This window comes from Mustela nigripes, chromosome 1, assembly GCF_022355385.1.
Source record: "Mustela nigripes isolate SB6536 chromosome 1, MUSNIG.SB6536, whole genome shotgun sequence".
NCBI lineage: Eukaryota > Metazoa > Chordata > Mammalia > Carnivora > Mustelidae > Mustela > Mustela nigripes.
In genome coordinates, this window is record NC_081557.1 from 269,844,362 (window position 1) to 269,869,807 (window position 25,446).

Below are 25,446 nucleotides of genomic sequence, written 5' to 3' on the forward strand. Positions count from 1 at the left end.
TTAAAGAAGAATTGAAAAAATTCATGGAAACAAATAATAATGAAAACGCAACAGTTCAAAATCTGTGGGACACAGCAAAGTATATTTTCCGGAGAGGAAAATATACAGCGATACAAGCCTTTCTTAAGAAACAAGAAATGGGGGGCACCTGGGTGGCTCAGTGGGTGAAAGCCTCTGCCTTCGGCTCAGGTCATGATCCCAGGGTCCTGGGATCGAGCCCCACATCGGGCTCTCTGCGCAGCGGGGAGCCTGCTTACACCCCTCTCTCTCTGCCTGCCTCTCTGCCTGCTAATGATCTCTGTCTGTCAAATAAATAAATAGAAATCTTTATAAAAAAGAAAAAAGAAGAAAAGAAACAAGAAATGTCTCAAATACACAACCTAACCCTACACTTAAAGGAGCTGGAGAAAGAACAACAAAGAAAACCTAAACACAGCAGGAGAAGAGAAATAATAAAGATTAAAACAGAAATCAATGAAATAGAAACCAAAAATAACAATAGAACAAATCAACGAAACTAGAAGCTGGTTCTTTGAAAGAATTAATAAGACTGATAAAACCCTGGCCAGACTTACCAAAAAGAAAAGAGAAAGGACCCAAATAAATAAAATCATGAATGAAAAAGGAGAGATCACAACCAACACCAAAGAAATATGAACAATTATAAGAACATATTATGAGCAACTCTACGCCAGCAAATTTGACAATCTGGAAGAAATGGATTCATTCCTAGAGACATAAAATCTACCACAACTAAACCAGGAAGAAACAGAAAACCTGAACAGACCCATAACCAGTAAGGAGATTGAAGCAGGTGTCAAAAATCTCCCAACAAACAAGAGCTCAGGGCCAGACGGCTTCCCAGGGGAATTCTACCAAACATTTAAAGAAGAACTAATTCCTATTCTCCTGAAACTATTCCAAAAAATAGAAATAGAAGGAAAACTTCCAAACTCATTTTATGTGGCCAGCATTACCTTGATCCCAAAACGAGACAAGGATCCCATGAAAAAAGAGAATTACAGACCAATATCCTTGATGAACACAGATGCAAAAATTCTCACCAAAATACTAGCCAATAGGATCCAACAGTACATTAAAAGGGTTATTCACCACGACCAAGTGGGATTTATTCCAGGGCTGCAAGGTTGGTTCAACATCTGCCAATCAAACAATGTGATACAACACATTAATAAAAGAAAGAACAAGAACCATAGGATACTCTCTATAGATGCTGAAAAAGCATTTGACAAAGTACAGTATCCCTTCCTGATCAAAACTCTGCAAAGTGTAGGGATAGAGGGCACATACCTCAATATCATCAAAGCTGTCTATGAAAAACCCACCACAAATATCATTCTCAATGGAGAAAAACTGAGTACTCTTCCACTAAGGTCAGGAACATGGCAGGGATGTCCATTATCACCACTGCTATTCAACATAGTACTAGAAGTCATAGCCTCAGCAATCAGACAACAAGAAGAAATTAGAGGCATCCAAATCGGCAAAGAAGAAGTCAAACTATCACTCTTCACAGATGATATGAAACTGTATGTGGAAAACCCAAAAGACTCCACTCCAAATCTGCTAGAACTTGTATAGGAAGTCAGTAAAATGTCAGGATATAAAATCAATGCACAGAAATCAGTTGCATTTCCTTATACCAACAAGACAGAAGAAAGAGAAATTAAGGAGTCCATCCCATTTACAAATGCACCCCAAACCATAAGATACCTAGGAATAAACCTAACCAAAAAGGCACAGAATCTATACTCAGAAAACTACAAAGTACTCATGAAAGAAATTGAGGAAGACACAAAGAAATGAAAAAAGTTCCATGCTCATGGATTGGAAGAACAAATATTGTGAAAATGTCTATGCTACCTAAAGCAATCTACACATTTAATGCAATCCCTATCAAAATCCCATCCATGTTTTTCAAAGAAATGGAACAAATAATCCTAAAATTTGTATGGAACCAGAAAAGACCTCGAATAGCCAAAGGGATATTGAAAAAGAAAGCCAAAGTTGGTGGCATCACAATTCTAGATTTTAAGCTCTATTACAAAGCTGCAATCATCAAGACAGCATGGTACTGGCACAAAAACAGACACACCGATCAATGGAACAGAATAGAGGGCCCAAAAGTAGACCCTCAACTCTATGGTCAACTAATCTTCGACAAAGCAGGAAGGAATGTCTAATGGAAAAAGGATAGTCTCTTCAACAAATGGTGTTGGGAAAATTGGACAGCCACACACAGAAAAATGAAACTGGACCACTTCCTTACACCACACACGAAAATAGACTCAAAATGGATGAAGGACCTCAATGTGAGAAAGGAATCCATCAAAATCCTTGAGGAGAGCACAGGCAGCAACCTCTTCAACCTCAGCTGCAGCAACTTCTTCCTAGGAACATTGCCAAAAGCAAGGGAAGCAAGGGCAAAAATGAACTATTGGGATTTCATCAAGATCAAAAGCTTTTGCACAGCAAAGGAAACAGTTAACAAACCCAAAAGACAACTGACAGAATGGGAGAAGATATTTGCAAACGACATATCAGATAAAGGACTAGTGTCCAGAATCTATAAAGAATTTATCAACCTCAACACCCAAAGAACAAATGATCCGATCAAGAAATGGGCAGAGGACATGAACAGACATTTCTGGAACGAAGACATCCAGATGGCCAACAGACACATGAAAAAGTGCTCCATATCTCTCGGCATCAGGGAAATACAAATCAAAACCACAATGAGATATCACCTCACACCAGTCAGAATGGCTAAAATCAACAAGTCAGGAAATGACAGATGCTGGCGAGGATGCGGAGAAAGCGGAACCCTCCTACACTGTTGGTGGGAATGCAAGCTGGTGCAACCACTCTGGAAAACAGTATGGAGGTTCCTCAAAAAGTTGAAAATAGAGCTACCCTATGACCCAGCAATTGTGCTACTGGGTATTTACCCTAACGATACTAATGTAGTGATCCGAAGGGGCATGTGCACCCGAATGTTTACAGCAGCAGTGTCCACAAGAGCCAAACCTAGATGTCCATCAACAGATGAATGGATAAAGAAGATGTGGTATATATACACAATGGAATACTATGCAGCTATCAAAAGAAACAAAATCTTGCCGTTTGTGATGACGTGGATGGAACTAGAGGGTATTATGCTTAGCAAAATACAAAAGTCAGCTGGAGAAAGACAACCATCATATGATCTCCCTGATATGAGGAAGTGGAGATGCAACGTGGGGGGCTTGGGGGGGGGGGAAGAATAAAAGAAAAAAGATGGGATCAGGAGGGAGACAAACCATAAGAGACTCTTAATCTCACAAAACAAACTGAGGGTTGCCAGGGGGAGGGGGGCAGGGAGAGGGTGGCTGGGTTATGGACACTGGGGAGGGTATGTGCTATGGAGAGTGCTGTGAAGTGTGCAAACCTGGCGATTCACAGACCTGTACCCCTGGGGCTAATAATACATTACATGTTAATTTAAAAAATAAATTGGAAAAAAAAAAAGAATTTACTGAATGAATGTTCTGATGATTGCAATGTTAGTTTCAGTTTCTCTGAGCCTCAGGCATATAGTTTTGTGGTTCACTACTAGTTACAAGGCTTGCAAATCCTAATGTCTATCAGGAATTATCCACTGGATAAATGCAATTTCCAAGTCTTACAGAGAACCATGATATGATCATAGACACATAAAGAAAAAGATAAAATTTAGAGTCACAATTATTTATATATCATAAATAAAATTTTTAGCAAATAAAAAAATAAAATATGGTCAAGTATAACTATTAGTTAAAAGACAGGGGGCTATTAACATGCAAGAGGGTAACAAAGCAGCTGGCTCGGTACATGCTGAATACTGAGAAATGCTTGCTGCTTCTTCCTGTTAGTCACTGTTTCTCAGCCAGGTTAGAAGATCCTGTTACTTTGTATATATAAGCAAACACTATCCTAAGGCCAAATACACTTCTGCTTAAGGAGAAAAAAAATACCTATGCAAACATTTAACTTAGATGCTAAAGTAACAAATGACTAAAACAGTGCTGCTGTATGATTCCTGTAATTCCAACACTGATAACTGACTACTTCTTTCACTTTCATCAGGACTAGACCATCTGGTGAAGAATGAACTCAGGCTCGGAAGACTGAGGGACCTGGACTGGTATCTCAACTCACTCTCACCATGCAACCATGAGTTTAAGTCCTAGGAGACCAAGCTTCCTCATGCCAATTAAAAATATATATGTGTTTCTGTTTCTCATGGCTCTGAGAATTAAATAAGACAACAGACGGTAAATGAGGGTGTATATCCAATGTATACTCAGTAAATGATAACTCAGCTCCCTATTTCCCTGCACCACTTTCAAGCAGGGATTTTCTGGAACTCCAATAGAACTCCTGGATCAGAACGGATACTATCTTTACTCACTGAAGTTTTAGAAGGTAATTTTTTGACTCTGTAACTGAATTTCAGCCTCCTAAAATATCCACCTATTTAACTATTTATATTAACAGTTGCAGAAATTTTATTTGTGTAGTAATGGGTGATACAGATACTTTGTGTGTCTGTGAGTGATTTCTGGTACTTTGGACTTTATTTTACATATTAGAGAAAAGAGGAGACAGGCATATAATTGTGGACCCATAAGACCCTGTCAGAAAAGAATACTTCCTCAGCAGATCCTATTTATGAAAAGTGTTTTCAGTAATTACAGCTCCTGCTTTAAAGAAAAAATATATATAGTGGACTCCCCAGGAGCAACTTCAGTATTAGGAGCAAAGCAAGATTCATTCATCTCTTTGCCCCTCTATTTCAAACACATCAGTTAGATGATCTAAAAGGGAAATTACCGCCAAATACCAACAGGCACAGAGCTCTAATTCTGAGTCAGCTTCTGTGTAATCACAGCAAATTTTACAGTCACTATCCCCAAATGTCTTAATGTATTAGTGCATTCAATAATCTGCATAAGCTTATGAATAGGTACTATTATTTCTAAGGACTTTGGCTTGAGGCAGTTTACGTAACTCATCCAGGTTACACGACTAGAAAGTTAATGAAGCTGGGATACAAATCCAGGAAGTCCCATTTCAAAGCCTGCGTTCTTAACCAGTATGGCTGATGGTTCTGGACCCGGACTCATCAGTCCCTTTTTATAACACATGATTTTAAGACCCCTATTACTAACCCAAATAAAAATCAGATAGTATAACCTACCCATAAAAAATAATGTAATGCTGTAATTATGAGATAAGTAAGAACTTACAAAACATGTATTTCACCATAGAAATAATTTAAAATTATGATTTTAATTAGAAAATTTTAGGCACGACTATACTATTAGACTATCTATCTATGTATCTTTCTAATCCTTGAAATTCCCCAAATGTCTGAGGGTGGTATTGTCCTAATGAGGAACTGATACACTACTGTCCGCTGACTTTCTACTGTCTCAGACATCCTCTCTGTCAGAGCTGTGTTCTCGCACCTTTTTCCTTTAAATAACCATATTGAGATTCCTCATTTTTGTAAATAAACATTATAAAATTATGTACAATCTCATTACACTATACTTTTTAGTCTCCATGAATGAGCTTAAGGCACAAATAATTTTAAAAACTGAAAACGCAGTGAGAACAGAACAAAGTTTTGTTCTAAAGCAGTAAGTGTCAATTAAATCTAGTTTCAACCACCACTTATCTTGCCAATGAATTTCTTACCACTTACTTTAAGGTCAGGGGCCAATTATATGCTCTTACCCTTCTTAAGTTCTGAAGCTCTTCTCACTTAGCAACTAAAGTTCATTACGGGACAATCACACTTTTAGAACTAGTTCTAGCATTTGTTCTACAAACTCAGTCAGCACCTCGGACTGCTCAGCACACAGAGTCAGACATGATTCCCCTCCCCCCGCCAGGTGTTCATGAAAAATAAAGGAGGAGCCAAACCCAATCCCTTTCAAGCGCAGACCTGTTCTTTGCGACGCAGGCAGCTCGCCGGCAGCAGGCAGTGTACCTGTTGTTCCAGGAGGCAGCGCGTAAGCTGAAGATGACGGCGGAGCTCCTGGTCCGCCATGCTGGAAGGATGCTCCAGAGGAAGGGGGAGGAGGGAAAGCAGCAGCAGAGCTGGAGGCAGGTAGAGAGGCCTGGTGCTGCGCTGCGTACAGCGGAGGCTGCCCCGAATAGGAAGAAGCGGGAGACATGTAAGGGGTGTTAGGGTAAGCATTTGAAGCAGAAGGAGTGACAGGCTGCGGAGCCCGGCACGCTGCTGAACCCCCTGTTCCGAAGGAGTACTGCTGGGCTGGCTGATAAGCTACACCGAGGAGAAGAAACAGAAATTTTAATTAGTTATAAGTTTATTCAGATAGCACTAAAAAAACCCAAACTTATTTCATTCTGTGGAAATTGTTTTCATCATTATTCTTTCAACAATGAGCTACAACCATATATTAACACTTCTACGTTATGCTTTTGATACCCTGGGTTTCCTTAAATGATACTAACAGTTACTGGATCCAGTATTTGAAACCTGCCATCTCCAGACTACTGTTGGCTATGAAAATCTTTGAGGGGCACCTGGGTCATTCAGTCACTTGTGCATCTGCTTTCGGCTCAGGTCGTCATCTCAGGGTCCTAGGAGGGAGCCCAGCATTGGGCATCCTGTTCAGAGGGGAGTACGCTTCTCCCACTTCCTCTGCCCCACCCCCGCAACTCGTCCTTTCTCTCTCTCACTCTCACTCTCAAATAAGTAAATAAGATCTTAAAAAAAAAAATTCTTCGAATCATCAGACCCAAGAACTCCAAGACTGACCCGTTCCCGACCCTGGGGAAAGCCTGCAGTGACACCTACCAGCCACCAGATGGAACCATGCCGGAATTACATGTTCCCAGCACTTCCCCTTATGGTAAATAAGGGGACTTTGGTAGTGGCTCAACATCTCTGCCACTACAAGAATTGTAGGGTGAACACTATTGTTACGAATCAGAAGCCTTCTCCAACACCTGGTAATATCATCAGCTACCCAAATTGTGATTTTGGGCCACAGTTTCAGATTAATAGCCAACTCTCCATGGTCCCTGACAAAACAGTATTTCATATTCTGGGCACAGCTGGTTAGTAAGCATCCAGGCACCCAACTAACACTTTGATGCAAAGATCTGAGCCCGGATTAGAGAATACCATCACATTCTTCATGACCAGGGGTAGGTATGGACTCCCACGCAATGAATCTACTAGAACTGTACCTACTTTATTCGGAAGAGAGCACATGTGAAAAGTCATGTCAAATCTGTATCCACGTTAAGGACATCCATTTTAGCACAGAACAGGCTTATTAGGGTTAGTTCTTACTAGGTAACGGTCTCTTGCTTTTGTAATAGTTGTTTAGTCCTGTAATTTCCCCCCTGGAGATTTTTTTTTTTTTTTGGTCAATTAAATTTTATAACAGTGGTGATATTTTCTTTCTAAGTGCAAATATTTTCTAAAAAACAAAAGCCACTGGTGGGCACATGTCATTATTATACATCTGTCAAAATTCATCAAATGTTCAACACCAAGAGTGTACCCTCAAGTAAGTACCCCAAGGACTTTGGGTGGTAATGGCATGTCAGTGTAGGTTCATTAACGGTATCAAATGTACCACTGGGGTAGGGGCTGTTGACAGCAGAGGGGGTTGTGCATAGGGGCAGGGAGGATATTGGAAACTTCTGTACTCTCCATTCAAATGTGCTATCTAAAACTGCTCTAAAATAAAGTCCATTTCGTGGGGCGCCTGGGTGGCTCAGTGGGTTAAAGCCTCTGCCTTCGGCTCAGGTCATGATCCCAGGGTCCTGGGATCAAGCCCCGCATCGGGCTCTCTGCTCACAGGGAGCCTGCTTCCCTTCCTCTCTCTCTGCCTACTTGTGATCTGTCAGCTAAATAAAATAAAATCTTTTAAAAAAAAAAAGTCTATTTCTTAAAAAAGATGATACAAATGGAAAACAAGAACAAATGTCCTTCGGAACCATTTTTCCAAAGATGGTTTGTGTCAACCTTCTTAAAGGAAAAGAGTATGCAACCAAATCCTTTCACAAATTCCATTTTAAAAAAATATCCAAATCATGGGACAATTCACTGTCCTTAGTAGCTGCTAGGGAACTGTTCTGAACAGACTGACACCAGCCGTTTCCTGGCATGCCGATTCAGGATGCTTCCTAGGAAACCATGTTTCTCTCTCTCACGTCCGACAGAGAATGGTTCTCTCTTTGCTTGTTAAAACCGACTTGATGAGTTTGGAGCTCCAAAGCAAATCTTTTCAACATTAGAATAAGACACAGGGCTGCACCAGGATTTCAGGGTCGCACTACTTACGCTGTGGCTGTGGATAAGGTGGTACCTGGGTGTGCATATGACCAGGAGATGTGGGAAGCTGAGCTGTGGCAGCATTTGGGTTGACATTTCCATGCATTATGAAACCTGGAGGTGGAGGATTTTCTCCCTAGGGAATGAGAGTGTGACACAAAGGAGGGTTACATTTGCATGTCATCCTTGCGCAGGGGCCGTGCTGATCCTCTCTGTCTTGTTCCAATTTTAGTAAATGTGCTGCCAAAGCGAGCACAGGAGGATTACATTTGGAACCAAGAATCTTACCAGATGGATTTACAATCTCTGAAATGGAATTGTGTTTATTTTTCTAAAACAAACAAAAAAAACTTCACTGTGTAAGAAACACTGCATTTTGTACATTCTATTTTCTTTAGAACATATTCTCTTAGCAACGCATTCTAAGTGGCTTAAAGATTTAAACAGGTCCAAAGTAATAAATGCAAAGAATGGCGACAGATGCTAATGACTTCATAAAATAGTGTTAGTGATATTCATAATAGTCACCAAGATTTTCCATCTCTACTAAATGCCATCCACTACTCCACACTTTGGAAATATAAGCATAAATGCCACAAGGGAACTTTCGCTTCTCTTCAATTTCCACAATGCTCAAAAAACAAAGAAGAAAGAAAAAAGAAAATCTTCAGTGCAATCAGATTTAAACCACTGTTAGAACTTCAGCTGATATTTTTCTAGCTGAGGTCAATTTAGAACCACAAAAGAAGGAGAGAGATAAGACAATAAACAAATTGTCCTAAGACTGCTTCTTGCACCCCAAAGCATTAAAAATGCAATAAGCAGGCAGACAGACGGGGGAGGAGAACTTAAGAGAAGGGGCGGTTAGAGAATATTTAACTATATATATCTGGGTGAGCAGGATTCTGCCCCAAGAGGAATAATGAAGGTGTACCTGTGTGTCAGAGGGAGAGGCTGCAGGTGGATGGCTGGGAAGGGCGGTAGGAGTTTTGTTACTCCAGCTAGTGACAGTAGGGGCAGTTCTAACCTGAATTGAACAAAGAAATACCAATCACAGAAAATAAAAAGTAAAAATGTTAAAACAAGAAAAAAAAAACCCAAAAGGCATTAATAGCCAGATGCGAAGCAAAAAATCAGAGCAGCAAGACACTACATGTTAGTCAGGCACTACTTTCAAGGTAGCGGGGACTCTAAAAGAGAAACACACATTCACAACGAAAACAGGGGGAGGGAGGCAGGGGAAAAATCAATATGAAAACCTAAATCAAAGCATAAAAACAATGCCATTCAAGTGTCAAGAATAAGGGGAAAAGGCTAGTTTCTGTTAAGTAGGAAAGAAGACACTGGGGTGGGGGGAGAAAGGTAATTGAGTAAAAAAGTGATTCTGAAGCATTAATCATAGTCATGCTACTATTAGATTATAAACATATTGCTATAAGCTCCCCTTTCTGGATTTTATTAGAGCCATAAAAAATCACATTAGTCCCGTATGAGGTTTAGAAACATACAATCAGAGTGTACTAGAGATCATCCAGCCTAATCCTCACCGTCTACCTCGGAAAAAGCCAACACTTCACTGAGAAATGAAGGGGCTTGCTGAGGTCCATAAAACTAGCTGGTGACATTGCTAGGACCGAATCGGGCCTCCTGATTCCCAGGCCAGTATTTGCTATACTACACCATGCTGCTTACCCTGGGGTCCTGAAGTTTTCAAAAAAATTTTTTAAGCCATCAAAATCTTTTTGTCAAATAAACCTTCACAAAAACCCTTCATTCAGCGTAAGATAAGCTTTAATCAAGAAAATCGCTGCTTAATGTATTACCGAATTTGTTCTTCTTTTCTTAAACCATGAGACTGCCAGGTCAAAGTACAATCAAAGTCTTCCAGTGTTTTTACATCTTACCAGAAAGACAGATAAACCCAATGACATAAAGAGTAAATACTCTCTTTTCCCAGTGTAAAGGGTGTCACACTTCAGTACCCTGAGAGAGAGTGTGACTGAACTAAAGGCGCTTGGGAGTTCCAGCACCAGGTCGGCCCTTAACTAGCCACATAATGCTAAGAAATCCAAGTTTTAAGTCTTAAAACTCTTGTCTTGTCACTTGACCTCTCTGCCTCTCAGTTTTTCTAGCCACTGCCTGCTTGGTCCTATCTACGTCACAGACATTCTAAAACCACTTCAATCTCCATGAGCGGGAAACTTAATCTGTTTTGTTTATCAATATACCAACAGGTAGAATAAAGACAGGCACTCATAGTAAAACTCTCAAAAAATAAAATAAATAAAAACTCTCAAAAAATAAAAAAATAAAGGAAAAAACAAAACAGTTAAAATCAAATGTATTAATCAAAGGTACAACAGATGGGGCGCCTGGGTGGCTCAGCTGGTTCAGTGACTGCCTTTGGCTCAGGTCGTGATCCCGGAGTCCTGGGATCGAGTCCCACATCAGGTTCCCGGCTCCGCAGAGAGTCTGCTTCTCCCTCTCACTTTCTTCCCTCTCATGCTCTCTCTCTCAAATAAATAAATAAAATCTTTAAAAAAAAGAATCTTTAATCATCGTAGTAATCCCTATGACCTACAGCTTCATATACCTTCATTCTCTACTATCCAAGTTGTTCCCCCTACCCCAAAGTGTACTCTAGGGGCACCTGGGGGGCTCAGTCAGTTAAGCATCTGCCTTTGGCTCAGGTCATGATCCTGGGGTTCTGGGACTGAGCCCTGAATCAGACTCCTGGCTCAGCTGGGAGCCTGATTCTCCCTCTCTCTTCTCCCACTGGTGTTCGCTTGTGCTCTCTCACTCTCTCAAATAAATAAATAAAATCTTAAAAAAAAAAAGGAAGTGTACTCTGAATACTCTTTATGGGGCTGATGCAGAAGACACAGTAAACTTATAATAATGATTTAGAATAGAATATGCAAAAAAAAGAGTACTTTTTCTAAGAATATTTTATAATATTAACCAAATCACCCCCCAAATTATTCCTACTACTTAACTTAGCTTTTTGGATGACTCAAACTGTAGCAGTTTCAAGAACACATGTACATGTGTAAGGGAAGTTTGAGTGATAAGAAACAAGAAGAAATCTCCCCAGAGAGCTTAAATTAATTTGTATTTAAAATATAATCCAGGGGCGCCTGGGTGGCTCAGTGGGTTAAGCCGCTGCCTTCGGCTCAGGTCATGATCTCAGGGTCCTGGGATGGAGCCCTGCATCGGGAGGGGAGCCTGCTTCTCCCCCTCTCTCTGCCTGCCGCCCTGCCTGCTTGTGATCTCTCTCTGTCAAATAAGTAAGTAAAATCTTACTACAAATAAGTAAGTAAAATCTTAAAAAACAAAACAAAACAAAACTAAAAAACAGACCATAAATACCACTTCCAAGAATATAAAAAGAAAAACTATTAAAATAATATGTTATCTAGTTTTATCAGAGCAGATTAAGGTTTCTCATCCACTAAACTAAAACCACCAATTTGAACAGAAATACATGAATGTTCTACTTCATCAGGACCATATGACTCACATGCGGGTAATATTGCTGAGCTGGAACTCTTGGCATCTGTGTGTGGCCAGCCACTGGTCCAGGCCTGCCCTTGGGCAGCTGCTGCCTGTCATAAGGAGTTTTAGATGATTCCTGTCCTGGTATAGGCTGTCCTTGTGCTTTACAAAGTCTGTCACGAAGCTGCACAATATTTGGCTATAACAAGTAATGGAAGAAAACAAAGCCAGCTGTTAGAGTTCACCCAACTATATGACAGCATGCTGCTTTTCTTCAAGTAAGCTTGATTGGGCATGCATTCCTTGTTTATATGCTATTTCCTATATAACAGACCCTGGCACATGAGGGGAGTTTCCCATCATGGGATTCGGAAACTCAAGACTGATACCAAAGGTCCAAGATATATAGTGTAACTTGTAATTTACCTGAGGCAGGGTCTGGAATCACACCCACCACGGAGAGTAAGATCAATGTCACTTACCATCTCTGCTCGTCTGTATTTTCTTGTAGTTGAGTAATCACAAATTATAAAAGTGTTCAAAAAAACACAACTTTTTTCTTTATAGGGAAAAAGGCCCCCAGAAGAATCAACTGCTAAAGATGCTGATGGGAGAAAATGGTGATCTAAGAGGAAGACTAATAAAAAAGAGATGCTGGAAATAAGTTAAAAGAGTAAGATGTCAGGTGCCTGGGTGGCTCAGTGGGTTAAAGCCTCTCATTTGGCTCAGGCATGGTCTCAGGGTCCTGGGATCAAGCCCTGCATCGGGCTCTCTGCCCGGCAGGGATCCTGCTTCCTCCTCTCTTGCTCTCTGCCTGCCTCTCTGCCTACTTGTGATCTCTGTCTGTCAAATAAATAAATAAAACATTTAAAAAAAAAAAAAAAGAGTAAGATGTCACACTCATAGTAGCTTACGCAGATCTATGATTATACAGATCTACAACAAGTGTGAGTTGACCATGTACATGTTCTAGGTATTGACAAGCAACAACAAAAAAGTAATGTTAAAATATTTCAGCATTAACTGATTATAATATTTTTCAAAATCATACATTTCTATCAATTCCTTAAAGGTTTAAAGCTGTCATTTAAACTTGAAGATATACTTTATTGCCTATCAGGGAGGAAAACCAGATACTATAATGATATCACAGAGTCTCAGAACATATTCCCCAGAAAATACTTAAGGGTCTACTGAGATACATAGAAGACAGCAACTTTGAAATTATTTATTTTTACATAATGTTCTTTAAAAACCCAAAGAAAAAACAAAGAATAAGGTATAGAAAATATACAGTTATAAACGGTATTAAAAATAAGGAGTTTAATACTAAGCCTAGAAGATCTAAAGGTTTTAGATTAAGTTACTCTTAAAGGGTCTTACAACTTAATAACGGAGTCTTATTAAGTAAAAAGGCATAAAACTATTAGGACAAAGTCATCATAAAGTCTATGTTTTCTATTCTACCTATATTCTCATAAACAGTTTAGAAAGATATGACATGTAAGTGTGTTCAAAACCAACTAGTCATATCTCCATAATCCTGGAACACAGATGTAAATATTTTTACTCAATGAAATTACTCAAGGAAATGTATTGATAATTCCATAGAACAGAAAAAATACTGAAAATATTTAACTAAAAAAAATCTATTAAAAACAAAGTAAAGTTTATAATAAAAAGTACAGAAACAAAATTCTTTAAGGCTCAAGATTATGCTTTGTCAGACACACAATCCAGATCTAGAAACATCCTACTTGTGGAAAACTGCCCTCAAATCCCACCACAATTTCCACCCATGCTCCACTATTAACTTCAGATAGACCTCTTCCAGCTTCCACAGCCCTACGACCTCCATCACAGTATGTATCACTTTTGGCATCAGATGTTTACTGGTCTATATTCAGTTTGAATTTGGAACCCCCCCCCAGGAAAAGAATCCTAGCAATCATGTCCATCACTACACAGTCCGTCTCTTACTGAATTCCACTGCATTGAAAAAGCCCATTTTAATGGATACCAAATAAGGACATGAAATTAGAAATGTAATTGTGGTTTAGTACTTTAAAAATATACTTGTCCTGGGGCGCCTGAGTGGCTCAGCTGGTTAAGCATCTGACTCTTGATTTCAGCTCAAGTCATGATCTCAGGGGTATGGATTGGAGCCCCATGTCGGACTCCACGCTGGGCACGGAGGCTGCTAGGATTCTCTACCTCTCTCTATGCCTCCCCCTACCTGCCCCCCAAATCCCCAGAAAATATCAGACTGGAATGGTATAAAAAATGAACTTCGGGTGCCTGGGTGGCTCCGTGGGTTAAGCTGCTGCCTTTGGCTCGGGTCATGATCTCAGGGTCCTGGGATCGAGTCCCACATCGGACTCTCTGCTCAGCAGGGAGCCTGCTTCCCTCTCTCTCTCTCTCTCTCTCTCTCTCTCTGCCTGCCTCTCCATCTACTTGTGATCTCTCTCTCTGTCAAATAAATAAATAAAAGCTTAAATAAAAAAATTTAACTTCTTTGCTAGTATCTGTCTGGGGTGGCGTTTTAAAACCACAACCCCACATGTTTGGTTAAGTATTAAATATTTATAGCTTTTCAATACAGAAGATTCCTACTAAGAACCTTGAACAAAGAATCAGCATTTGGCTTAAGAAACAAAAAGTTGGGGGGGGGCGCGTGGGTGGCTCAGTGGGTTAAGCCTCTGCCTCCGGCTCAGGTCATGATCCCAGGGTACCGGGATTGAGCCCCGAGTTGGGCTCTCTGCTCCACAGGAAGCCTGCTTCCTCCTCTCTCTCTGCCTGCCTCTCTGCCTACTTGTGATCTCTGTCTGTCAAATAAATAAATAAAATCTTAAAAAAAAAAAAGAAAGAAAAAGAAACAAAAAGTTGGTCCTTTCCCCATTGATTTTCCTCAAATACTATGCCCCTCAGCACAAAGGGATCTATCATACTACAAGAGTATCCTATCTCTCTGATACTGTCTGGTTACACCTTAAATGATCCTTGAATAACTGCAGTAACACTCACCTATAGTCAGATGATAGATATTTGACTGCTCTAAAACATTCTACCTAGCAGTATGTTCAGTCCTGAGTGCTACCTACTGGACTCACCTTATTCACACACTAAAAGAAGAGAAATGGTCAATTCTAATTACCTGGTTGGTGTTTTCAGGAAGAAAAGCCAAGGCTGCAGCAATGCTGCCTTGAGCTGCCAACAAATTGGCATACTGACTCATTTTCTCAGCCAAAAGAACTCCTACGGTATTGGTGTCCATGGCTTGGGTGAGCTGTACAGCTTTCCGCAGAATGACAACCTTCTCAATAAGATCCTGAATGAGAAAGAGAAGGCAGAGAGGAGGAGAACCAGACGAAGATGTTGGTGAAAGAAGCAGGAGAAGACAAAGTTATAAAGGTTTCTAAAACCTACTAGAAGTACATCATGCTGCCCTCTTTCTTAAAAATGCTGCAACAGCTGACCATGATTTAGGTAAACTCAAAAAGTAAGGAGGAAGAAGGTCTCTTATTTATGGATAAGGCCTAAGTTACCACCTTCTCCTAAATACCCTTAAATGGCCAGATACTCGTCTAGTGAACTGAAGCAGGCAAATATCCAAAGTGAAAGCAACAGGCAGATACCCAAATGCAGATGCTGAGTTCCAGCAGGTAGAAAATGAACTCTGACTAAAGATACCGTACTAGTTACACTATAAAAACAGTACTGCTATGAGGCAACCTCCAATGAGCTTATACTCCAACCCAAAGTTTCTCACGTTGCTCTTCGATACCAATTATTTCAACAACAGGGAGCTTCAAGTACAAAGCACAAGAATATCCTACTATCTGCCTTGCAAAGGTACACAGATCCAGAAGTACGAAGCAAGTGTGCTTTTTCTCTGAAGCACTTAGAAGGAAATTCTTGATTTCCTACCAGATTCTCAGTTTTAATAGAGTGATCTTTAAAGTAATAACTCTGTTGAGAAAATCTCTTTCCAGAGAGAAAAAGAAATATATTTGAATGAAATATTATGACACTCTGTTGATTACATGCTTGGAAAAAAGTATCTAAATATATAGTTATTCAGTGGCTGAGAAGAGTCCCCATATTTCTACTCCCCCTCTCGCCCAGCTTGTAGTGCTACACGGGATTCCACTTACACCTTATTTTCGTTTTCCCCTAACCACGAATATCTTAATCTATTCTCTACTGGTACTGGGGACACCTCCCATCCCGGGCCCGCGCTGTTTCTTCCCTTGCCCAAGGCAGACAGGGTTAACAGAGGCAGGAAGAGAGAAGCAAGAGGAAAAAGGAAACTCTAGGGCTGCTTCCCCCCGTTAACTACCCAATTATAACCTTGACTTCACAAACAGTTGTGACCCCATTTGACCTCTTCCATCATTTCATACTTTGCCCCTCCAAATACAGCTATGAAGACACATAAATTATCCAGCAAAAGAACTTCTAAAACGTAGATAACAAGGGAAAGCCATGAACTTCTGGAACGAATCAACTTCTAGATAGAAGTAGGGTGAAAGACAGCACGAGAAAGGAAGCACCTTTGTTCAAAGATACTAACCTGAAGGGACAAAGGATTGCTTCCATCTTGAGCTTTAGTCCAACATGCAACCAGTTTCTCTACATTCCCTGCACAAATATAGCAGAGACATGCTTGAGTCTGCAGGAGACTGTCACCTTCACTTTCAAGCCTGGTTCCCAAAAGATCTAAAGATTAAGCAGAAAACAAAATGAGATTAGGCTCAAAACAATCTATATATGAAGTTGTAAGAAGACCAATAATATTTTCAGAAGTATGAATTAAACTTCACACAACCAATGACAGAAACAAAATCACTATTATGTAAATACCCAGTAAATATTTATCAGGTAAAAGAATGGAAGTAGGGGTGCTTGGATGGCTCAGTGGGTTAAGCCTCAGCCTTCAGCTCAGGTCATGATCTCAGGGTCCTGGGATCGAGTCTTGAGTCGGGCTCTCTGCTCAGCGGGGAGCCTCCTTCTCCCTCTCTCTGCCTGCCTTCCTGTCTACTTGTGATCTCTCTGTCAAATAAGCAAATAAAATCTTTTAAAAATTAAAAAAAAAGAAGGAAATGTGTGACTAACTGTATAAAATAAATGGCTTGACAAGATTCTATATACCCAGCTATAGAATGAATTTCTATTAGTTATATTAAAAAATAATAAATGGGAACAATATTTGAACAGAAAAATCCTAAAGAACATTTAACTCCATTTCATCGCATCTCATGTTTGTGTAGATATAATACGGCACATTTAGAAGGAACATAAATGGTAGGTAGGACCACTATAAATTACTTATGGTAATAAAGTTAACACCTCATACTTCATATTCTCATAATGCTTTCAAGGTAGCAAGTCGTTGGTTTTTCTTATACCAGTGGCCTGAAACTTCTTTTCTTACAAATAAGGAGTATCATTCCTTAGCCACCAGTATAGTCATGGCCTTTAATGGTAATTTATAATTTTCACTCAAATGCTATAATTACTTATTTTATCAAGTTAACACTTTATTTATTTATTTTAAAAGATTCAATTTATTTGACAGAGAGAAAAAGAGAGTGCAAGTAGGGGGAACAGCAGAGGGAAAGAGAGAAGCAGAGTCCCCACTGAGCAGGGAGCCTGATCTGGAGCTTGATCCCAGGACCCCAGGATGATGACCCAAGCAGAAGGCAGGCATTTCAACAACTGAGTCACCCAGGCGCTCCTACCAAGCTAATATTTATTAAGTGAAATCTGATTATATGCAATTTTACAAATAATAGACTAAGGCTTAGAAAGTAATCCTTCCTAGGTCATAGAGCTAATAAGTGGTGGAGGCAAGATTCCAAGCTTAGTCTGCCTAAAACCAAAATCATTAAAAATAATGACTAGGTATGGAGAAATAATACAGTTAACAATTCTGAGATAAGCCTGCAAATGAGAATTTATTGTTACTGAGTGATTAGCTGCTCTGCAAAAATCTCTAATACGATCTGTCAGTAATTTTATTTAAAATATGCTATGCCATATACATGATATAGATATAAATATAAGGCTCATTTTCTTACCACAAAGCGTTGAAAATTCATCTGGTTTAGCATAAGTCAATACTGCAGCTAAAGCCTCTCTCCAATTTTTAAGGTCACAAGACTCGACAATTTCTTTCCAGTTCTTCATCACCACTGCAGTAATTAGCTTAAGAAAGGGAAAAAAAGGGAGAATTAAAAATCTTTGGTGTGTCAGTAAAAATGAACTCTGGCTAATCAATCATATCATTCAAAACTACTATTCAAAGTATTTCATGCAGAATAAAGCAGCAGCAAAGTGAAGTATATCCTTGAACCAAATGACATAAGATGGTTATTTTTTCTCAAAAAAAAAAAAAAATCAAACAAGCATATTTTATAAATAGGGAAGGAAAAGTAAAGGTGCAATCAAAACTTTTAACAGTGGGCGCCTGGGTGGCTCAGTGGGGTGAAGCCTCTGCCTTCGGCTCGGGTGGTGATCCCACGGTCTTAGGATTGAGCCCCACATCAGGCTCCCTGCTCAGCGGGGAGCCTGCTTCCCTTCCTCACTCTCTGCCTACTTGTGATCTCTGTCAAATAAATAGATAAAATCTTTGAAAAAAAAAAACAAAAACCTTTTAACAGGAAAACATGACCTGGTCTGATGGATCAGGAAAAATGTTCTGAGTACATGTGAAATATGAAGTCAGAATTAACTTCATCAAGAAGAAAAGAGGTCAGAAAACAGGAAGATGGCAGAGGAGGAGAAGGACCCTAAGCTTGTCCTATGAACACAACTAGATAACTATCCAATTATCCTAAATACCCTAGAAGTTAAAAATGAGTCAAGGAACACACATACACACACAGATAGGAAATAAAATAACATATATAAACAATGGGGAGGAGAGGGAAAAAGAATGAGTTCAAACAAACTAACATCAACTTCACACTGTTATATGCAGAGGATGCTACAGACAGACCTAACAGCAACAACCGGTCAAAACCACTAATTAACATGCAAGGAATAAAGAGAAAGAAATCCAAATATATCATTGAAGAAAAAATCAGCAAAACGTGAAAAAGAGAAAAGAAAGGATCAGAGAAAAATCTCCAGGAACAACCACAAAACAAGCAATAAAATGGCAATAAGTACATACCTATCAATAATTACTTTGACTGTAAATGGACTAAACACCTTAATTAAAAGATACAGGGTGTCAGACTGGATTAAAAAACAAGACGCATCTATACAGTGCACACAAGAGACTCATTTTAGACCTAAAGATACATACAGATCGAAGTGGTGGTGGAGAAACATTTGTCACAAAAATGGACATCAAAGGAAAGCTGGAATAGCAATCCTTCTATTAGACCCGACTTCAAAACAAAGATTGTAAGGAGCGACAAAGGAGAGCACTACCTAATAATGAAGAGGCCAATCCAACAAGAAGATGTGACAATCATCAATATTTACGTACCACAATATGGGAGTACCTAAATATATGAAACAATTAATAAAACCATAAAAGAACTAATTGATAATAACACAAAAATAGAGGGGGACTTCAATGACCCACTCACATCAATGGGCAGGTCTAAACAGAAAATCTACAAGGAGACAACAGCTTGGAATGACACACTGGATCGGATGGCAGAGGAGCAGGAGGAGACTTAACAGATATATTCAGAACATTCCACCCTAAAACAGCAGAATACACATCCTTTTCAAGTGCACATGGAGCATTCTCCAGAAGAGGTCATATATTAATGAGGTCACAAAACAGGCCTCGACAAATTTAAAAAGAATGAAGTCAAGTCATACTATGCACCTTTTCCAACCACAATGCCATTAAACGGTAAGTCAGCCACAAGAAAAAAATCTGGAAAGATCACAAATCCCAAATACAAGGCGGTTAAATAACATGCTACCAAACACCGAATGGGTCAACCAGGAAATGAAAAAAATAAAACAAGTACGTGGAAACAAATGAAGATGGAAAACACAATGGTCCAAGACCTTTGGGATGCAGTGAAATGGTTCTAAGAGGGAAGTATATAGCAATACAGGTTTACCTCAAGAAGCAAGAAAAATCTCAAATAAGCAACCTAACTTTACACCTGAAGAAACTAGAAGAAGAAGAAATGGAGCCTAAAGCCAGAAGGAAGGAAGGAAATAATAAAGATCAGAGCAGAAATCAATGATATAGAAACTTAAAAAAGCAATAGAACAGATCAATGAAACCAGGAGTTGGTTCTTTGGAAACATTAATAAAACTGATAAACCACAAGCCAGACTTATCAAAAAGAGAAAGGACCCAAATAAATAAAATTACAAATGAGAGAGACGAAGTAACAAACAACACCTCAGAAATACAAGCACTTATAAGAGAATATTATGAGAGGGGCGCCTGGGGGGCTCAGTGGTTAAGCCGCTGCCTTCGGCTAGGTCATGATCCCAGGGTCCTGGGATCGAGCCCTGCATCAAGCTCTCTCATCAGCAAGGATCCTGCTTCCCCCTCTCTCTCTGCCTGCTTGTGATCTCTGTCAAGTAAATAAATAAAATCTTTAAAAAAAAAAAAAAAAAAAGAAGAAGAATAGCAAACTGAATTGAACAATACATTAAAAAAGTCATTCATCACAGTCAAGTGGGATTTGTGTCTGGTTGCAAGGATGGCTCAATATTCACAAATCAATCAATGTGATATATCACATCAGTAAGAGAAAGGATAAGAAGCATTTGATCCTTTCCACAGATGCAGAAAAAAGCATTTGAAAAGGTACATCCATTCATGTTAAAAACCCTCAATAAAGTAGGTTTAGAGGGAACATTCCTCAGTAAAATAAAGGCCATATATATGAAAACTCACAAGTAATATCATCCAAAATGGGGAAAAACTAAAAGCCTTTCTTCTATGGTCAGGAACAAGACAGGGATGTCCACTCTCACCACTTTTATTCAATACAGTACTGGAAGTCCTAGCCTCAGCAATCAGACAACAAAAAGAAATAAAAGTCATCCAAATTGGCAAGGAAGAAATCAAACTTATACTATTTGCAGATGACATGATACTCTATGCAGAAAACCCAAAGACGGGGTGCCTGGGAGGCTCAGTGGGTTAAAGCTTCTGCCTTCGGCTTGGGTCATGATCCCAGGGTCCTGGGATTGAGCCGCACATCGGGATCTCTGCTCAGCGGGGAGCCTGCTTCCCACCTTCTCTCTGCCTACTTGTGATCTCTGTCAAATAAACAAATAAAATCTTAAAACAAAAAACAAAGATTCCACCAAAAACCTGCTAGAATTGATACAGGAATTTAGTAAAGCCACAGGATACAAAATCAATGTACAGAAATTGGTTGTACTTCAATACACCAATACTGAGATACTAGAAAGAGAAATTAAGGAATCAATACCATTCACAACTACACCAAAAATAATACAATACATATAAGAATAAACCTAACCATAGAGGTAAAAGACCTGTACTCTGAAAACTATAAAACACTGATGAAAGAAACTGAAGATGACAAAAAGAAATGGAGAGATATACTATTCTCATGGATTGGAAGAACAAATATTGTTAAAATGTCTACACCACCCAAAGCAATCCATACATTTAATGTAATCCTTATCAAAATACCAACAGCACTTCCACAGAGCTAGAACACTAATCCTAAAATTTGTATGGAACCACAAAAGACCCCAAAGAGCCAAAGCAGTCTTGAAAAGAAAAGCAAAGCTGAAAGTATCACAATTCCAGACTTCAAGGTATATCACAAAGCTATAGTCATCAAGACGTATGGTACTGGCATAAAAAGATATACAGATCAATAGAATAGAAAACCCAGGAATGAACCTATAACTATATGGTCAACTAATCTTCAACAAAGCAGGGAAGAATATCCAATGGCAAAAACAAAAAGTCTTTTCCACAAATGGTGTTGGGAAAACTGGACAACAAAATGCAAAATAATGAACCTGGGCCACTTTTTTACACCATACGCAAAAATAAATTCAATATGGATGAAAGACCTAAATATAAAGCAGGAAACCATAAAAATCCTAGAAGAGAACACAAGCTGTAACCCTTTTGACATAGACTGCAGCAACTTCTTTCTACATATGTCTCCTGAGGCAAGAGATACAAAAATAAACTATTGCGACTCCATCAAAATAAAAACCTTCTGCACAGCGAAGGACAATCAACAAAACTAAAAGGCAACCTATGGAATAGGAGAAGATACTTGCAAATGACATATCTGATAAAGGGTTCGTACCCAAAATATATAAAGAACTGATATAGCTCAACAACTCCCCCAAAATAATCCAATTAAAAAATGGGCAGAACATATGAACAGACGTTTTCCCAAAGAAGACATAAAGATGGCCCACAGACACATGAAAAGATGCTCAACATCACTCATCACCAGGGAAATACAGATCAAAACCCACAGTGAGATCCCACCTCACACCAGTCAGAACAGCTAAAATTAACACAGGAAACAACAGGTGTTGGTGAGGACGTGGAGAAAAGGGAACCCTCCACACTGTCTGTAGGAATGTCAGCTGGTGCAGCTACTCTGGAAACCCGCATGGAGGTTCCTGAGAAAGTTGGAAATAGGGTTACCCTCCGACCCAGCAATAGCACTACTGGGTATTTACCCAAAGATAACAAAAATACTGATTTGAAAGGAGAATGCACCATGACATTTTAGCAGCATTATCCACAACAGCCAAATCATGGAAAGAGCCCAACTGTCCACTGACCGATGGTGGGATAAAGAAAAGGAAGAATACACACACAACGGAAGACGACTCAGCCATTCAAAAGAATGAAATCTTGCCCGGTGCACTGATGGGGACGGAGCTGAGGAGTATTATGTTGTGCAGAACAAGTCAGAGAAAGACAAATACCGCAGGATTTCACTCATATGTGGAATTTAAGAAACAAAACCAATAAGCAAAGGGGAAGAAAAATGGGGGGGTTCAAACCAAGAGACTCTTAAGGACAGAGGCAGGCAGATGGGAGGAATGAGGGAATGGGTGGTGGGGCTGATGAAGTGCACCAGGGGCTGCGTGGAAGCGCGAGTCCCCCGAGGCTGGTATCACATCGTATGCTAACTAACCAGAATTTATAGCAAACAAACAAACAAAAAAAGCAAAGAAAAAAACGACATTCCAGGGCAAGGGAACACAAGGTAAAAGGTCCCAAGGGAGAAAGGGGCACACAGGGTGTCTGAGGAAATGAAAGGTTGACAGTGCGGCTGAAAGAGGGAGGGACAGGCAGCAACCAGTGCTGACGGCACCGAACACCAGGTGACTTTCACAGAAATACATCTAGCAACGTTGAGCAGGGGCTTGAAAATATTCAGACTCTCTGCACCAAAAATTCCTTCCCTAGGACTCACAGCCTCATTCAACAATTAGAAATCACAGAAAATCACTTTGCACAACAAAGATGTTTATCTTTGTTATGTGAAACTGCCTAAACTAAGAGAAATAATATATCCTTATTAAAACACATTATAGAGCAATAAAAATTTTTTATAAGAATCTTTAATGAAATGGTAAACCATTTACAATGTAAGTGGCAATATCTACAAGCAAAAGTACACACATACACACATATGTGGTCCTGATCCTGTTTTTTAAAAATTCTACAAATACATAGAAAGAGGTTCAAAGGATATATACCAATTTGATGGAAGAATCAGAATTTTAAAATTAACATTTCTATCTTTAAATTTTTCTATATTCCAACTTTTCTACAATAAAAAAATGAAAAGTACTTATTTAAAAAGTTACATACAGGATGGGAGGCTGGGGTACCAGGTGGTGGGTATTATAGAGGGCACGGATTGCATGGAGCACTGGGTGTGGTGAAAAAATAATGAATACTGTTATGCCGAAAATGAATAAAAAATAAATTTAAAAAAAAAGTTACATACACAAGTACAAAAAATAAAAACAGTAACAGTGCCAAACTATCAACAATAACTATTCCTGGTGCAAGGAACTATGAGTGGGTCTTTTGCTCTGGACTGTTTTCTGCATTTCAGTTATCTTTAGTAAGGCTGTACTGCTTTTATAATTAGGTAAGTGTTATAGTTTATCTATTTTTAAAATAACATACCCTGGTAATTTTGCTCTGGGATTTTGCGAAGTATTTTTTCTGCGTTTGAGCCAGGAGTTCTTGTCCACCTGCTATGGCCAGTATAATGGCATCGGCCATGCGGTTGTCATGTAAACAAAGGTCAACAGCGCTCTCAAAGTTACCCGTCAGCAAAGCCTGAGTAATTAAACCATCAATATCTGCAATAAGAAAATAATACACCCAAGTTAAATAAAGTTTTTGTTACAAGAGAAAATCCTACGTATATCCGTTTTGGCATGCACACACAAAGGGAGAAAACAATGCTAATTCTGAATATTACCAGTGGATTAATTTCTAACAAAAGTTGTTGAGGTCTATGGAAATATACTGAGATGCATGTAAGTAAAATCAGGTAAAATAACACATTTTTCAGATTGTTTACACAGGAATAATAGAGACTGTTACACAGTTCTTTTATCATATAGATGTCAGAACACATCACTAGCTCCAAGAGACCGATTACACACACTAAATAACTGAGTTCTTCTTTTCAACCCTCTACCACTTGGGATAAAACATTTGTAACCTAAACTTAGGGATTACTTGCTTTCAGACTGCTAAAAACCAAAGTGAAATAGGTACTTACCCCCACTGATGGAGATGTTAAATGTTCCTCCTGCTGACGGTAGAAATTCAGACTCTTGTTTTCCCTCCTTAATGCACTGAAGAGACGGACAGGACAACAATTTAGCCAGAATGAAAGTGGAGTAATTTACTGCCAAACAAAATTTACACACAACTATTCACCTACTGGCTAGATGACATGCCGAGTTACTCCAGAAAAGTTCTCAGATCCAAGATTTTCCTAAGTATTAACTCCCATGATACAATCATAAATAAAATACAAGATTATCAGGAATAATGTTTAAAAAAAAGCCTTAAGGTACGTATCTACTACCGGCAGCTCAGAAATTACTGAAGAAGCTGTTTTCATAGACACTTCAAGTAAGAAAAGCTTGAGACATGCAGAATACATGTTTCTAATTTTACCATATTTAGACTTTAAATGAACCCTGATGCCATACATCTAAAATTTCCTCTGTGTCTCAAAATTTCTGTCCAATCATTAAGGTTAGTTATAAGGTCTTTTTATTTTAATTGAATCAGTCTTGAAAAAAAAAAAAAAAAAACCTGGTGCCCTTGTACAAATGCTATATAAAAGACCATATGGGAAAAAAAAAGACTATATGAATATACTTAAATTCAATTGCAGATTTTGTATTCTCTTAAACTAGTCATACCTGCAATAGCAGGTTGGTGTGGTAAAAAGATACATAGTTCTGTTATAAACTTCTGAGACTACCCGTAAGATTGAATAAAAAGAAATTCTATATTTTCTTTCTTTAGAAGAAAAGAAACATAAGGAAGGCATATTGCTGGCAAATAGTTTAAATGCTTTCTATGTATAAAAATTCAT

At 39.0% G+C, this 25,446-nt stretch overlaps 1 protein-coding gene and 1 pseudogene across 23 annotated transcripts in view; both read right to left on the reverse strand.

Moving 5' to 3' along the window:
- SEC31A (SEC31 homolog A, COPII coat complex component) overlaps positions 1 to 25,446 on the reverse strand; it is an 80,987-nt gene that overhangs the window by 19,340 nt on the left and 36,201 nt on the right. For 6 of the 23 annotated variants that reach the window (XM_059386048.1, XM_059386033.1, XM_059386022.1 and 3 more), the window contains 9 exons: positions 24,616 to 24,691; positions 24,009 to 24,187; positions 17,938 to 18,064; positions 16,431 to 16,576; positions 15,012 to 15,185; positions 11,883 to 12,056; positions 9,297 to 9,389; positions 8,372 to 8,498; positions 5,993 to 6,334 (listed from right to left, as the gene is read on the reverse strand). In XM_059386048.1, the coding sequence (XP_059242031.1) occupies positions 5,993 to 6,334; positions 8,372 to 8,498; positions 9,297 to 9,389; positions 11,883 to 12,056; positions 15,012 to 15,185; positions 16,431 to 16,576; positions 17,938 to 18,064; positions 24,009 to 24,187; positions 24,616 to 24,691 (1,438 nt within the window). The remainder of the gene's footprint in view (positions 1 to 5,992; positions 6,335 to 8,371; positions 8,499 to 9,296; positions 9,390 to 11,882; positions 12,057 to 15,011; positions 15,186 to 16,430; positions 16,577 to 17,937; positions 18,065 to 24,008; positions 24,188 to 24,615; positions 24,692 to 25,446) is intronic. The other 17 variants (XM_059386105.1, XM_059386095.1, XM_059386085.1 and 14 more) reach the window with 5 other exon arrangements.
- LOC132009408 (U6 spliceosomal RNA) lies at positions 8,521 to 8,618 on the reverse strand (annotated as a pseudogene).